This window comes from Schistocerca cancellata, chromosome 6 (assembly GCF_023864275.1).
Source record: "Schistocerca cancellata isolate TAMUIC-IGC-003103 chromosome 6, iqSchCanc2.1, whole genome shotgun sequence".
In the NCBI taxonomy this organism is placed as follows: domain Eukaryota; kingdom Metazoa; phylum Arthropoda; class Insecta; order Orthoptera; family Acrididae; genus Schistocerca; species Schistocerca cancellata.
In genome coordinates this window covers 700285567-700303104 of record NC_064631.1, presented here as the reverse complement: position 1 = coordinate 700303104, position 17538 = coordinate 700285567, and the positions used below count along the sequence as shown (strand labels likewise).

The 17538-nt window shown below is 39.3% G+C and overlaps 1 protein-coding gene across 1 annotated transcript in view; it reads right to left on the bottom strand.

Moving 5' to 3' along the window:
- LOC126088483 (probable G-protein coupled receptor CG31760) overlaps positions 1–17538 on the bottom strand; it is a 777830-nt gene that overhangs the window by 123981 nt on the left and 636311 nt on the right. Inside the window, exons 8-9 of the mRNA XM_049906625.1 lie at positions 17113–17222; positions 5492–5706 (exon numbers count right to left, since the gene is read on the bottom strand). Of these exons, the coding sequence (XP_049762582.1) occupies positions 5492–5706; positions 17113–17222 (325 nt within the window). The remainder of the gene's footprint in view (positions 1–5491; positions 5707–17112; positions 17223–17538) is intronic.

Here is a 17538-nt window from a genome sequence, read left to right as displayed (position 1 = left end):
AAACTCCTCTCACAGAGAGAACATTATCAAAATTCAGAAACGAGTCATTAGAATTATATCTGGTGTCAGTCCTAGATCATCATGCAGAGACCTCTTTAAGAAACTTGGTATTGTAACTACTATTTCTCAGTACATGTACTCATTGATGTCCTTTGTCATTTGCAACATATCTCTCTTTACACAAAATAGTGCAAAACATGATTATAATACCAGAACCAAAAACAATCTGCATAAAGACTATAAAAGCTTAACATTAGTAGAAAAGTGAGTCAAATACGTGCGTACTCTTATATTCAATAACTTACCAGAGCCTATCAAAGGTCTTGTAAGTGATAAAGATTGGTTTCAGAGTGAATTAAAGAACTTCCTGTTGGTCAACTCCTTCTACTCCATTGATGAATATCTTCACAAGGATTACAGTTCATAACTGTCTACATTAGACTTGTACAATATCCATGTATCCGAGTATTAAAAAAAAAAAAACTTTGACTCATTCCATATACCAGAGACTCCTCTCCAAGGGATTCATGGAAAACGATAATCGTAATGTAATGTAATTATGCCATTTGCACGACAAATATATGAGTCTGCAAATTACAAGAGATCGGTGTTAGTGTCTCTGCCATGTCCGTCGTGCTATTTAATATTTATTTAAGTTACGATGCATGTCTACCGACTTGCATGTCTGATGGAACAGACATCGTCAAGTAAATACACATTAATTTCGCCCATTTCAGTTGCCCTACGTAGATTTTTCTTCGGTTGTATGCTTTAATTGGTGGTAAACAATTTAACAATGCGGTTAAATAAAGCCCTTAACCGCATATTCGGCAGAGATCTGTTAACATCAATGGTGGTAACTTTAGTTACATTGCTTCCGGATTCACCCTAAAACATTTCAGTTTCCTCGTGAAAGGAATATTGATTTTACTCACCTCTTATACTAAAGGTGCTCGTCAAAAGTAACTCTTGTGTCAGAAAACGACAGAAAAAAACTGCACAATATATCTGTTGTATGTCCATGTAGAACAACGCTCATTACCTGAATTTGCTTAGGACAGGAGGATGTGCAATACACTCTATCTACTTGATAACACTGTTATCACTAGGCTGGGTGAGTACAATTAAACTCGACCAACATTTATTAACGCTCTGTTTGATACTGCTATTTCCATGAATATTAACGTTTCTAGCAGAAGTCGAATATTCAGTTGCACATAATACAATACACCTTTTCACAGAAAATAACAAAATCTGCCGAATGTTCTGTATCAATTTAATTTTTACGATGATAGTTGATATTACAACACAAGTAACTGAATGCTTATTGCTTACCTCAACACTTCTGTTCTTTAAAAACAGTTTGCAACCGAAACAACTTCCCCCTGAAATAATTTTGTCTTGTAATGTTAAACATTTTTGCCCACCATACTGGTTCTTTTAGAGGTAATTTTCATTAATCCCTGAGATCGGAATTGTTTATGTATTAAGGACAATATGCTGTATCATATTTTACCTAAATATGTGTGTAGTGAAATGGGTTTTCTGAAGATGAGTTAAATAAGTTAATGGAGAAGATTGTCCATTTTTCTCGTCCCGCCATTTTGTGTGTGTATCTGTTTCAAGTAGACAACCAAGTTAAGTGATTATATAGAGTCGACAAGAGAGTGGCGTAAAGTGATTCAAAAGTAACGATACTTCAATATGTTAATTAAAGAATACTGCTACTACTGTATTGTAGGAATTACTACCATTAAAGTTATTCAGATTCTGTATGTGTTTTTATGCTTGACTTTTTTTAGATGTTTTATTAGAAATGTGCCGAACATGCATTCACTAAATGATTGTCCATTAAGAGTAATGTATCGTCTTATTGAACTGTATATAAATATCTTGTTTCAAAAGTATACATTAAATAGATTTAAACTGTTGCCGACTTTGCGGTTTCGAATATTTCTTCATTATGAAACAATATATAAAAATTACAAACAAATATCTGAACTTTTAATTCGTGATACTAGTTTATCCTTCTCAAGCTAACCATGCATTCACGAGTTATTCTCACCACTTCAGTATAAAATGACTGGTACAGAAGCATTTATCTTGTTGTACTTTATGGTAAAGCAGACTTTTCGTGGCACCGAGTGTCACAACAACGGCTGATCACACCTTTCTGTGTCAGTTCTTGTGTTGTTTTTATTCTTGTTGACGTTGTTGCGGGCTTCAATACAAAGACGGTTAATACCGCTGTGCGTGTTTGTCTGTGCTGTACAAGCTTCTTAACTTCTGAGATATTGTTGCAGTCTACATCAATTAATTCTATTCATGCTTAGACCTCCCTTTGCAATTTTTACTCACCCTCCCCCCCCCCCCCCCCACACACACATACACATCTCCGTCCATTGCCAAACTGACTACACCGTGATGCGTCAGAATGTTACCTATAAACCAACACCTTCTTCAAGTAAACTTGTACTGTAAATCTCTTTATGTTTTTCACTCTTCGATTCAGTACTTTCACATTACTTATTCAAACTACGAATTTGATTTTAAGCATCCTTCTATAGCAGCTCATTTGAAAAGATTGTATTCTCTTCTTATCGGAAGTGATCATTGTCCAGATGTCATTCTCAAACGATCCTGAACTCCAGAAAAATATTTTCAGCAAATATTTCCTAACAATTAAATTTTAAGAGACTTTAACAAACTTTGAAATCTCTGTGCATCGGCCATCACCAGTTACTTTGGTGTCCAAATACAAAAACGCATCAACAAGTTTCAGTTTTTCATTTCCTAATCTGATTCCTAAACCGTAGCCTCATTAAATTCGATTACATTCTATTGCCATTGTTTCACTTTGGTTAATGTTCATTTTATAATCTCTTTTCAAGGCGCTGCCCATTCCATTCAGCTGTTCTTCCCAGTCTTTTGTTCTCTCTGACAGAGTCATTAAGTTATCACAAACAGCACAGTTACTGTATCTCCTCCCCGAATTTCATTGGTCCTCCCTAATTTCTCTGTGTTTTCCGTCGCGACTTACCCAATGTACAGATTGAATAACATCTGAGACAAGCAATAATCTTGTTTGATTCCGTTCTCAACATGTGCTTTCCTTTCAGGTCCATCGACACTTCAGCTTGCATTCTGGTTTCTGTACAAGAAGCGAATAAAGATTATTTCCTTGCTGCTTTCAGAATCTCAAGGCGTATAAACCAGTCAATAAATTCTACTAAAATAGGTTTATCTTTCTCAAACGACCTTGTAAAATAGGTCTTCGAGTCAGTATTCCCTCAAGTGTAACCTGAATTTCCCTTGTACCGACTCTGATAGTCCCCGATACGGGTTTAAATTGGGGCTGGAATTATTCTTTTGAACTGCAAGGATATTTTCCGTTGCTCACATACCTTGCACAACAAGTAGTTTTTTCATGTCTTGCCCTCCCAAGAATCTCAATATTGCTAAAGGAGTGTCGTCTACTCCAAGTGCCATGTTTGTATTTAAGTCTTACAGTGCACTGTCGAATTCTTCTTGCGATATCGTTTCTTCTACATCTCACCTACTTCCTCCTTCTATAATATTGCCTTCAAAAATGGTTCAAATGGCTCTTAGCACTTCTGAGGTCATCAGTCCCCTAGAACTTAGAACTACTTAAACCTAAATAACCTAAGGACATCACACACGTCCATGCCCGAGGCACGATTCGAACCTGCGACCGTAGCGGTCTCGCGGTTCCAGACTGTAGCGCCTAGAACTGCACGGCCACTCCGGCCGGCAATATTGTCCTCAATTTTATTTCCCTTATACCGACGCTCTAAAGATTCCTTTCACCTTTCCACTTTGTCTTGTCCCCTGAAATTTCATTACTCATACGGCCGATTTTCTTTGCTCCATAGATCCCTAACTTCCCTACAAGTGCCTTGTACGTTTCTCGTAGTTACGCACGTTTCTACAGCCTTGTATCTTTTCTCTAACCGCTTCTTCTTAGCCATTTTGTACTTTCTGCTAGTCTCAATTTTAGGATTCTGCATTTTCCTTTCCACGTACTGCTTAACTTCATGAAAGCTGAGGAAATGGAAAGTAAGGAGTTGGAAGATATTTTTAGATTCTGTCCTGAACACACTCTCTTCGTATAGTCTACGTACATTTCCGAAAAATACGTGTCTTCTTCCTTAGAATGTCTGCTAGTAGTGACTTTTAGAGGATACTGGGAGAATACGCCGCTATTCAAACAAAGACAATGGCATACTTCAAGATTTTAAACATGGCTGAAACAGCAACTGTTGAAACTCTTCACGGTGAATTATGACAGCCAAAACAGTTGCAGGATAAAGATTTATTAAAATTCTTGACGACGGTTCATAGGCGAAGTAGTGAGACTAAACTGTGTTCGCATCGACCCTCTGTCCATAATTATATTGTATAAATGGAAATGATGTTTTAACTAGTGACGACGCCTTTGGCACAATAGTTCTATGAACGTCCATTGCAGGATGTGATTTTAGTGTATTTTACTTCTGATGGAGGTATATTAAGATATATCGAAACCGTGCTCAAGAATTTTGATAAATCTTTATCCTGCAACTGTTTTGGCTGTCATAATTGATCGAGGACAATGCCATACACTGCCCTTGTTTTTCTGTGCGTTATTTCTCGTATTACCCCGAGCCTGTGAATCATTAGTTCTTCCAAGAAGGGAAACACAGCCTGATATTCTCCATAAATTAAAATACATAAGCTGAGGTGAAAAAGTGTGGCCGCGCGGAGTGGCCGCGCGGTTTCAGGTGCCATGTCCCGAATCGGGTGGCCACTCCCGCCGTAGTTTCGAGTCCTCCCTCGGGAACGGGTGTGTGTGTTGTCTTTAGCAAGTTTCTCTAAGTAGTTCAAAGCTGGTTCAAATGGCTCTGAGCACTATGGGACTTAACTGCTGCGGTCATCAGTCCCCTAGAGCATAGAGCTACTTAAACCTAACTAACCTAAGGACATCACACACATCCACGCCAGAAGCAGGATTCAGACTTGCGACCGTAGCGGTCCCGTGGTTCCAGACTGTAGCGCCTAGAACCTCTCGTCCTCCCCGGCCGGCCTCTAAGTAGTGTGTAAGTCTATGGACCGATGACCTCAGCAGTTTGGTCCCATAGGAACGCACACACATTTGAACGTTTTAAAAAGTGTGTGAAATTTTCAGTACTGTAACCAAGTCATGTCGCCAATAAATTCCGATATCGTTGACTTCCACTCTCTGAAAAAGATGAGAACGAACTTAATCAATATGCGGTGCTAGATCGGAGACTTCTGTATTGTGGAAACAATTATAGTAATCGGCCACCAAGAAACGGAAGCCGTTAAGTTGAGGAGTACTTGGTAACACGGCATTACACTTTGTACAGCATAATTCTACAGATTTCTTACTCTAATATGTGAGACACAACAAACACACAGAATGCGAGCTGCGGCAGCACCACCCAGGAGCAGCCGCTGCCCCCGTACTCACTGGTGGTGAAGGAGTGGTCCCACCAGTCGGTGCGGCAGAGGTACGCCTTGAGGTCGTCGGCGGTTCGGCCCACGATCACGTGCGGCGGCGCCACCAGCGTCCTGATCACCAGGAAGACGCTGAACACGGCCACGATCACACCCAGGCGCTTCAGTAGGTCGAAGTCGGTGATCTTGATCGCTTTCGCCGACCGCACCCGAAATATCACAGATATCCTGAAAAAGTAGGGATGAAGTAGTGAAGGCAGCAGAGGATCAAGTGGGTAAAAAGACGAGGGCTAGTAGAAATCCTTGGGTAACAGAAGAAATATTGAATTTAATAGATGAAAGGAGAAAATATAAAGATGCAGTAAATGAAGCAGGCAAAAAGGAATACAAACATCTCAAAAATGAGATCGACAGGGAGTGCAAAATGGCTAAGCAGGCAAGGCTAGAGGACAAATGCAAGGCTTATCTCACTAGGGGTACGTTAGATACTGTCTACAGGAAAATTAGAGATACCTTTGGAGAAAAGAGAACCACTTGCATGAATATCAAGAGCTCTGATGGAAACCCAGTTCTAACCAAAGAAGGGAAAGCAGAAAGATGGAAGGAGTATATAGAGGGTCTATACAAGGGCGATGTCCTTGAGGACAATATTATAGAAATGGAAGAGAATGTAGATGAAGATGAAATGGGACATGCGATACTGCGTGAAGAGTTTGACAGAGCATTGAAAGACCTGAGCCGAAACAAGGCTCCGGGAGTAGACAACATTCCATTAGAACTACTGACGGACTTGGAAGAGCCAGTCCTGACAAAACTCTACCATCTGGTTAGCAAGATGTATGAGACAGGCGAAATACCCTCAGACTTCAAGAAGAATATAATAATTCCTATCCCAAAGAAAGCAGGTGTTGACAGATGTGAAAATTACCGAACTATCAGTTTAATAAGTCACAGTTGCAAAATACTAACGCGATTTCTGTACAGACGAATGGAAAGAGTGGTAGAAGCGGACCTCGGGGAAGATCAGTTTGGATTCCGTAGAAATATTGGAACACGTGAGGCAATACTGACCTTACGACTTATCTTAGAAGAAAGATTAAGGAAAGGCAATCCTACGTTTCTAGCATTTGTAGACTTAGAGAAAGCTTTTGACATTGTTGACTGGAATATTCTTTTCCAAATTGTAAAGGTGGCAGGGGTAAAATACAGGGAGCGAAAGGCTATTTACTATTTGTACAGAAACCAGATGACAGTTATAAGAGTCGAGGGACATGAAAGGGAAGCAGTGGTTGGGAAGGGGGTGAGACAGGATTGTAGCCTCTCCCCAATGTTATTCAATCTGTATATTGAGCAAGCAGTAAAGGAAAGAAAGGAAAAATTCGGAGTAGGTATTAAAATACACGGAGAAGAAATAAAAACTTTGACGTTCGCCGATGACATTGTAATTCTGTCAGAGACAGCAAAGGACTTGGAAGAGCAGTTGAACGGAATGGACATTGTCTTGAAAGGAGGATATAAGATGAACATCAACGAAAGCAAAACGAGGATAATGGAATGTAGTCGAATTAAGTCGGATGATGCTGAGGGAATTAGATTAGGAAATGAGACACTTACAGTAGAGAAGGTGATTTGCTGTTTGGGGAGCAAAATAACTGATGATGGTCGAAGTAGAGAGGATATAAAATGTAGACTGCCAATGGCAAGGAAAGCTTTTCTGAAGAAGAGAAATTTGTTAACATCGAGTATAGATTTAAGTGTCAGGAAGTCGTTTCTGAAAGTATTTGTATGGAGCGTAGCCATGTATGGAAGTGAAACATGGACGATAAATAGTTTGGACAGGAAGAGAATACAAGCTTTCCAAATGTGGTGCTACAGAAGAATGCTGAAGATTAGATGGGTAGATCACATAACTAATGAAGAGGTATTGAATAGAATTGGGGAGAAGAGAAGTTTGTGGCACAACTTGACTAGAAGAAGGGACCGGTTGATAGGACATGTTCTGAGGCATCAATGGATCACAAATTTAGCATTGGAGGGCAGCTTGGAGGGAAAAAATCGTATGGGGAGACCAAGAGATGAATACACCAAGCAGATTCAGAAGGATGTAGGTTGCAGTAGGTACTGGGAGATGAAGAAACTTGCACAGGATAGGGTAGCATGGAGAATTGCATGAAACCAGTCTCAGGACTGAAGACCACAACAACAACATCTTGAAAAAATGTGCGTTGGGCAGACAGATGAGTTGCACATTGTTTTCAGTTTCACGCTTACATTTCCGTAATCTATTCCTCCTCCCTTGTTTTGTTTTTCTAAATGTGTACCCTACATGTACAGCTCTCACTCAAACAATTCACTGTTCTAGCACTGAGTGGAGAACCTCAAATCTACGTCGTTGATTATGTAAATGGAAAAGAATAACCAAAAGTGGAACCATATTGCTGTATCTCTCTCACAGTTTCAGGGAAATTAGTCACACCTCTTTCTTCTAAAGACAGCTGATAACAAATGTCGTAGAACAACAATATAGTGTGTCCTTGTTGTTGCATTCACCCTTTACGGCAGCAGAATTACGAAACCAGCTTTCCAACTAGACATTCACAATTTCCTTAAGCCCATAACTAAGCGGTCTTCCTAAGTTCCCGTTTCTCAGAACTTCGTACGTTATATTTCAATTTTGTACTCTTACACATTATTGCGTTTACATTTCTGCTGCCACTATTATTGCTGTCGTTGTTGTTAGTATCATGCTATTAGTTTTAGTTTTAGTATTGAAGTTGTTATTACATACTAGTCGGTACCATTATTTCAAGTGCTCAAGGATGTACGTGGCGTTGGCTTCCAAAAAGGTACCAAATCGAAAAAATTAAAAAACTGTTAGCAGTCCCTACCTAATAGCTTGCTGCACGTAACAAGTAACTATTTTCCAGCAAAAAATACCAAATACCTTATAGAAGGATTGTCACATCCAGTATTTTACAACCAAAACATACCGAATCCTCTTGAACTTTCATTGCAAGTAGTACCAAATCCTCTTGCACTGATCTAGCTGAGTGCTGTGACGTCGGACGACAGTGCAGCAGAGAACTTTGGTTTGATGCAGAAGCAGCCTTTACTAAGGCGCAGGTTAATAAAGCATATTATTCACGCCAATTACGTTATCGTGTTGGGAACAGTTATTTATTGGGAGAGAATAATCGTTTCACCAAACAAGACGCAGTTCTATAGATGGTTTGAGAGTGAAGGTGGTACGGGTCAAAAGGTAATTGGGTTATGCTTGTGGGATTTTTCAAGCCAGTTTTAAAACCGTAATGTGATTGTTTTGTGAGAATTGTGTATCGACAAGAATTAGTCTATTTTATTTGCATCACGACAAGTATTGCAGATTGAGTGGGTTTTCCCTGTACGTGGTCATTCATACAAGCCTGTAGATCGGTCTTTTCGCATCCTAGAAATTCGAAAGATGGAAGCTGTAATGCTCCCAGTAAAATGTGAAAATGTATTAGCGACGGTAGGAACCCTTCACGCCCTGAATTATGATTTTTTTCTGGATCGGTTGGCAAGAAGTAGGTTAAATACCAGTTCCAAAGCAAAAGCCTTCAAAATTAGTGAAGCTAAAGAACAGGAAAATGTAAATGAGGACTGGTGACTGATCTTTGGATCCGAATATACTAGGAAAATACTATTCTTAAAATACTCTTTCGCAGAAACTCACAAAAATAGTTGTGCCTGAACTGAAGTATATCCCATTCTAGAAGTTCCAGTAGAGAATAAATATATGATAATTTATGCTCTAAACAAAGATAAATTATGTTTTAAATTTTTGATTGATAAACTTGTCCTCTAAAGTCATTTGTAATAAATGATACAAAGTATAAGAACATTAAATGATATTTGTTTTTCAAGTATAATTTGTATACTTTTAAATTAATTTTTACGCCGAAAAGTACAAAATCAAAAATTAAATGACCAATGACTGTACAATAATAATGAGGAATACCCCAAATTTCTCTAAAAGTTATATCACAACTATGATTTGCATACGAGGACTGTTGTTCCTACAAGGAGTTTTTCTACTCTGCTCAGCTTGCCCTATTGGATTTGGTACCTTTTGGAAACAAGCTCCACTTCTGCTGTTACTGATATTGGTATTACTGCTATATTTTATTTATAATATCATTATTATACATATTTCATTCTTTTATAAATTTTGAAATATTATTGAGTCAAATTCTGCTCAGACCAAAGAGAGGATCTGGAGATCCTAACAAAATCATGTTAAATAATAAATTAAATACTAAATTCACAGAAATTATGTTATGTGAGATGATGGCAATTTAAATAATAGAATTCACTAAAAATATATTCGTTTCTAATCAGATGGGTCCAAACACTAAACGTAGAGATTCCTGGTGACGTTTCTATTACTTGGTAAACGGTTATCTCATAGTTATTACACCAGCCGTTATTGGCGGTGTTCCTTGCAAAAGAGCGCTGTCAGGAAAATAATGTACTGCTGCTAAAATTTACCTAATATTACGCCGTGAACTCGAAATGGGAGTCATACATAGTGCTCTTTCTGAATAATCAGCTCCACAAAGCTGTCAGACGTGTTAAAAATTATTCCAGTAGTCAGTAAAGTGACAAATGAAAGTACATCATTGTTATCATAGAGCATGTATGTTATGGCTTGGAGTAACAACAACGTTTTGCCATGTCTCAGCAGATACGAAATTGGTTTTTCTTTTGGAAGTTGTTCTCTGTGTATGACAACTTAAGAAAGATAGCCACTAGTTGCTCACTTCCAAATTACATGTAATGGTATGTGACATAAGAGACATCTAAAATAACACATAGCAGTTTATTGTTGGTTCATGAAACAAGCTTTACAACAGCTATACGTTGAATGTATGTTTTTCGAGATTGTTGTAGGATTACTGCCACCGTTAACGTGAAACGCTTATAAAATTAATGTTATGACCTCTGTTTGTCACTATAACCATTAACTGATGTTTTAGTGTATGCTAGGAGTTAGGTTTGCCGATATGTTTCATGTAATATAAGAGTTATTCGGATTTTATATTAAACATAACAGAAGGAAAACTTTTGTATCAGAGATCCTTAGGCCATACAGAGGTGTTAATTGAAAATTTATTTTGTTGGTCTGCTGAGTAGTGATTGCTGCGATCTTCTAACCCACGTATGACTCGGGTCTTGATTGGCACCGCACTTGTGATTTCGATTACTAGCGACCTCTAGAAAGTGCATCACGATTATATTTAAATATCTTGATATAGAGTGCACGCCAGTTAATGAATTTACAAACAACGCAAATCCATGCGTGAACAAACTGATCAAACAGGAGTCAACTATTGATGTTGAGGCCTTTTTCCACCTGGCAATAGAATCTGTAGCACTAAGAACGCTAGAGTGTACTGTCTGAATACTGCCGGGTACTATACTCACAGTTTATAATGTTGTATAACAAGCGTACGCGTTCCGTTGGATGCGGATGCAGGAATATGGTCTGGAGGTCCAGGCGAAATAAAAGACACATAGGATGGAAAAGAGCGATAGTCGGTTTAAGTCGAACTCCTAGTAAGCTTTGTCGTGCTCAGCTCATGGCAAGAAAGAACTGCTAGTGAAATGTCTTAATATTAACACGGTTCCCTTCAACGTTCAGAGGTGTAGAGGAATCGCGAATAATTAAGGGAATTGTGAGTAATTAGGAAACGGAATAAAGTGAAAATAATTTGGCTGGAGTAACATCAGCCAAACTTACAGCGGTCTTCTTGGTCGATTACGAACAAACAGAAGAATTCTTTATGCATTGCCTTCAGAGAGTGTACAGGTAGCATGAAGCGCGCGCGCACACGCAAACTCACACACACACACACACACACACACACACACACACACACACACACACTATACGTCTTAATCTATATTGTCTAACACCGAGATCTTTCTTCCATTTTGTTTATATTTAAAGGACTTGAGGCTCAGTGAATGGAAATCTATTTCCTAAAGCAGTACATCGCAGTATCACCCACCCCCGCAATAAAGTGAATGGCGTTTGGTGATTTGAAGATTTTTAGAGCTTCGTTACCTATGAAATATTTCGAACATCTAAAATAGTGTAGCCGATAACTCAGTGCATAGCATAAAGGTGGTGCAACGGGATTGCCGCTGGTCTGACCATTTCTACAGGAACATTTTTCTACTTTTATTTCAATTTCACTTTTTATATCCGATGAAAATATTAATTAACAAATGCTGAAACATAATTTTCAATAAAAATGACATTTGAATTGTAATCACTAATGCAGTGGAAATGCGATTATTCCAAATCAATGAAAATATGGTAACAATGGGAAGCATAACAGAAAAATAAATACTTCTTTCACTTCCAAATACTGAACAGTATTGTTGAACTATAATTTTTTTTCTCTATTTCGATTAAGCACTTTGCATTTTCTTCGTGTCATTTGCACTAGGGGCGTTTTTATTCAGGAGTCCAATACATCATATAATTTCACCACTGTTAAGTCTGAAACCCTTTTTATCAACATAATCTCCATTCAATGCAACGGCCTTACGCCTTGTTAGTAGGAGGGTCTGTATACCCGCATGACACCACTCTACGGGTCGAAGTGGGAGCTAAGGTTTCGTTGCGACAATAATCTTCCCATCATCTATATACTACTCCCAGAGCTAAGGTCCTGCTGCATCAGTAATATTCCCATTTTCAACGTACTACATCTTTCGGAATGCGTCTTTCATTGGGCGAAACATATGGAAGCCGGAAGGTGCTAGAACCACGCTGTAGGGTTTTTGAGGAAGAAAGGTCCAATGAAGTTTTGTGAGCTACTGTCCGGTGCCAATATTTCGTGAAGCTTCGTGTTGCTATGGAAAAGAAGAGATTCGTTGCGTTATTCTGGCAACGAAGTCGCTGAAGTCGTTTCTTCAACTTCCTGCGGGTAGCGCGGCACACTTCCGAGTTGATAGTAGCGCCATGAGGAAGGAAATCAAACTGAATATCCGCTTCAGAGAACAAGAAGGCCGTTGCCATGACTTTACCTGCTGAGGGTGCGGCTTTCCACATTTTCTTCTGAGGATAAGTGGAGTGGTGCCACGTTTCAGCGCCTGTGACGATGTTCGACCAAAGAAATTGTCACGAGCAGCCTCGTAACGAGCAAGTAACTCACCACAGATAGGACACCATTACTCTTCTTGGTCTTTTGTTAGGCGGTGAGGAGCCCAACGAGAACACACCTTCGAGTACCACACTGTTCACACGACCAGCAGTGACGTCCAGTTAAACAGCGTGGTGTTTCAATGTGACCAGCTGAATACCTCGAATGAGAGCATCGGCAAGTATCAACATTCCATGACTCACAGCTGTGTACCGCCGGCCATAAGCGGGAGATCGGACAAGTTTGCATGAGTTTGCGCTACTTTGTTGCGATGATAACAGACGCCTCACTCAACTGTTCACAGAGTTTTTGCTCCCTGCCCTGTCTTGGTAGACATTCTGCAAGGGCCTGTTACTATATTCGATGCTCTGGTTTCCCGCTAAAAACAACTCAATGACAGCTTGTAACACCATAGCTCTTATGCTGTACGGATTTATTTTGCTTTTGCTTTATTTAATGTTATATCGTTGATCTTCTGTAAATGTGTTTGAGTCGATAACATAAAATTGTATACTCCTTTCTTTGTACAAACTTTGATGTCATGGTTTGGTTCAATGCAAAGTAGTGTATATGTCATTTAAATGCTTTGTCCCATTTGAAGGGAACAAAACTTACTGTATCTGATTGTAATTTTGTGTGAATAATTTTTTGTAGAAATGTCAATACGTGCAAATGTTCTGTTTTATTTAAAATATTTGGTTGCTGTTATGTAAATTGCTGATCCTCACTTAGGGTTCTTAGTTAATTTGTATGTAAAAGGTGTAGTAGTTCCCATCGGGAAGGGAACTGTGTAGCGCGCGCCAATTGTGGTTGGCCTATGTAGAAAAGTTGGAACTGATAGTCAGTCGGGGACGAGTCACGAGTCGGGGACGAGCTAAGAGTCGAGGACGAGCTACCAAACTGAGCACTGCCATGTAAAAGATGCATATTGTGCTGGTTCCGAGAGAGGCTTTTTCTGCTACTTTACAATGCCTCGGATGGATGGATAAATAGCTGGAACTGTTCTGGAATTTGTATCTATCATCGCCACCAAGAAACGACAGAGTCCAGCAATTCTACCTGCAATTCCACCTACCAACATGCAGTTGCCACCACATTGCGCAATCATTGCATCGGAATACTACAATGATGTACAGTGAAGGATCAGCTTAATGGATGTGTTAGTGCGCTCAAATATAAGGTAATTTATATCTGAATTTAAGTACCTACCTTGATTTTTTCCTTATCATAACACCTCTCAGGTTCCTCTCCGTTTGGACTAATGTGATTACCAAGTGTCCCTACTGAAAGAACATTAAATACCAGTTTTTTCTCTAATTAATGCCTCTTGAACATAGTAAAAAGGAAGTTAAAGTTAATGTGACAAGTGAGTGAGTTAAAGCTAATGATGTTTTCTGAAAATAATTTTCCTAGTAAAACAGCTTCCTAACGTGTTGTTGCCAACTTCAAATTAAAAGCTCTTAAGACTGAGGCTTATAAAGTTTTGCTTAGTAAATGATCACATTACTGCCTGTCGTAAATCGCAGAAGGTGAGTCAGTATCTTACATATATGTTAATTTTGTGTCTCACTGTAGTAAAAGTGGAAAAAATGCAGTTGTGAGACGTTGTATACTCATGTTTGCTAAGTGTTTGTCTCTCTTGTGTATTAGAAGTGCATATTAATAGTATAAAAGGATCCACAGTTTGTCTATTGTGTTAATGCTCAGTAAGAAGTAACAGAAAGATCACTAATTATGAAAACCATAATTTCTTTATTAAATTGATAGTGAGACGCAACCTGTTGGTGGATTGCAATTAACTTCCATTTCAAATAGTAAAGTATTTAACTGAGAGGGACCTAACCTATGTCCAATTTATGATCCTGGAGGGAATGTTGGTTGGTTGGTTGGTTTTGAGGAAGGTGACCAGACAGCGAGGTCATCGGTCTCATCGGATTAGGTAAGGACGGGGAAGGAAGTCGGCCGTGCCCTTTTAAAGGAACCATCCCGGCATTTGCCTGAAGTGATTTAGGGAAATCACGGAAAACCTAAATCAGGATGGCCGGACGCGGGATTGAACCGTCGTCCTCCCGAATGCGAGTCCAGTGTCTAACCACTGCGCCACCTCGCTCGGTCAGGGAATGTTAATAGTAATGTTACAAAGACAATTCAGTATGTGTAAGCCCTGAAAGTAATAGTGTGTTTCGGTATCTGTTATATTTTTGCAAATAGTTTGTGCTGCTCCAGTTGTTAGCTTCAATCTTAAAACATATGTATGTGTCAGAGTTCATTGCACTCGCGTGTGGCCAAGTCTAGGTTGTGTTTGTCCGTTATAGTTACTTATACCTACTTTCTTAAACGAGAATGTTAATCATTCTCTTGCCTAGTTAGGCTGGCGACCGTTTTCTTTATCAGTTAAACAGTGCAGATAGGCAAAATTATGTTTGTACTATTCAAATATTTACGTAATTCTGACTTTCATTTCCGATAGGCCACCTCCGTTAGGTACAACACGATCAAAATAACAAAATTCCTCTCAGGGGGTAACACTGCTCTGTTGCTTTATACCATTATTACTCCAACTAAATAATTCTGTTTTGCAAATTGCCTTCAGTTTTGGGGTTATGGTATAGCAGTAGCAGTTAGGAGTTTTATAAGCTCTCTTCTAAGTGCGCACCTTCGTTGAAGACGCTAAAGGTCACGTATAGCGCCACCCCCTTTCGGGACTTCATCAGACAATGGGGGCTGATGTGGCAGTAGCCACAATGCCCACGATAAATTCTGCATTTTTCGGTCGAAACTAGGTAAGAAATAGAAGTGTTGTACTACTTATTGAACGCCCCTGTAATTCGAAATAAAAATAAGTGGTTGTTGTTATAAGTTACGTTTTAATACTTGTTACGCAACTTTTCGTTTGATAACATACATCGAATTCCAATAATAGTAAAGAAAACATTTGCAACTAGGAGACTCGCACCAAACCTTTTCAAACTACAAAAGTTAACGTTACGCATCCAGCTGCAGCTGGCTTCGTTCCAAAACTAGTTTGTGATTCAAACGACCAGAGATACGGAAATACCCAAGCGTAAAATCTCGACGTTTTTCTTTATTCTGGAATTGCGCCATACTGATTAGTTAACTCATAATTTATACCCGGATAATGGCTTTAAAATACTTCTAAATATCCGAAGTGGCCAGTCTGTCAGGTACCGTAATGAGAATGAAAAGAATAAATTAGAGACGGAGCTGTGTAGATGATAAATAAAACTTAGGGTCGATTTTCCGATCATTATTCCCCCATCCAAAAAGTTTAATTGAATAATACGTTAAATCCTTACTATGATGCTCCGCATAAAAATGTAAAGTATAAATTTATATAACATATTCTCTCGAACCCATACTGGAGGCGACATTGATTTAGTAATCCCTAAACTAATTCCAGCTAGAAGAAGAGAGATAATTCTTATTTTAAACTGAAGTTTGACAAAATCAGTGTGCAATTAACTATATAACCCATTCCGTAAGAAAACGCATATAGTGTTTCGTAATAATTTACAAATTTTAGTTCGGTTTACTATAGCAGTAATTGTTTTATTTTAATATTTTGGGACGTAATATTATAGTTAGAAGATCATTAGGAAAAAAGTATGCTAGAAGATTGCTATAATTTATTTCGTAATTCAGAATGTTCTATTCATTTGTGGTTGGAGACGTGTTTCAATTTGAAATAATATTTTTTTATTTTATATTTTCCAAACAAACGATGAATATCCGCAAGATATTGTAAGCGATAACATTTCGGACGGCAAATGATTCCAATCCAGGTAGAAAGGCATTCTCACATCGAACGATAGCGAGAGTAAACTATCCACTTCCAGTACTCCCAGTGGCAACATCGAGACTAAAATTAACTGGACATCCACGAAAAAATATCGGTCCATTCAGTATCACACTTTGTGCAGTTCCATTTGTGCCCAGTTTATTCTCCAGGCTTATTATGTGTTTGTAGACTGGCAAGCGATGGCGACGTTGACGATAGACACGTCGACGAGGCATAGTGCTTCAGTGCTGTTGCAGATACAGCTCACAGAGGAATGATTCCGCTGGTCTGCGTTGGCCGCTTATATACTGAGCGCATGACCTTGATTACATAACAGAGCTGATAACGGACTTTGCAGCGCGAGCAGAATAGCGTACGCGCTCTGTAGTTGTTTTAACAGCGCGCGTACCCGCTGGCGAGACTGCCTCGCGGGTTGCATCATGCAGCCTCGCAGGCGCTCAGCGGCCAACTCGGCACTATGTTTTCGATTTTTTATCAAATTGTTGCATCTTTGAGCCCCTGCGATTCTGAGTTGGAGGATATGTTAGCCGTTTCAGAAATGACCGTAGCTCCACCACTTACGTTTGATATGTACTAATACAAATGAAACATAATTAAGGGATAAGGAGAATGTGAACTCACCTCCACGTCTTGAGCATGAGGGCGCCGTACGTGAGCGAGAAACCGATCTCGCGCAGCCACACCCTCAGCGTGCAGGTCACCACGTTGGGCGTCGGGTACATCACTATCGTCTGCGGGCACAAAGGAGACAGCATGTAGCGTGCAGAAGAAACGGATCTTTAGCAAATCTTACCTGTCAGCTAAAATCAGTCAAACTTGTTGTCACTAAGCATCTATATGACAAAACGTCTAACCTATGCAGAGATCCAGTTAACGGTAGCCTATCTAACAGCTTGCAAGTGTAACGCAAATCTAATTGTATCGTGTAGGCTTTCACGGCCGACGTCTACGTTAATTCAGACTTCCTGACTAAGGGGCTGTGGTCTAACAGTAGTGACTCTTACCCCTGGTAAGAATTACTACTGTTCGACCGCGACCTCTTAGCCC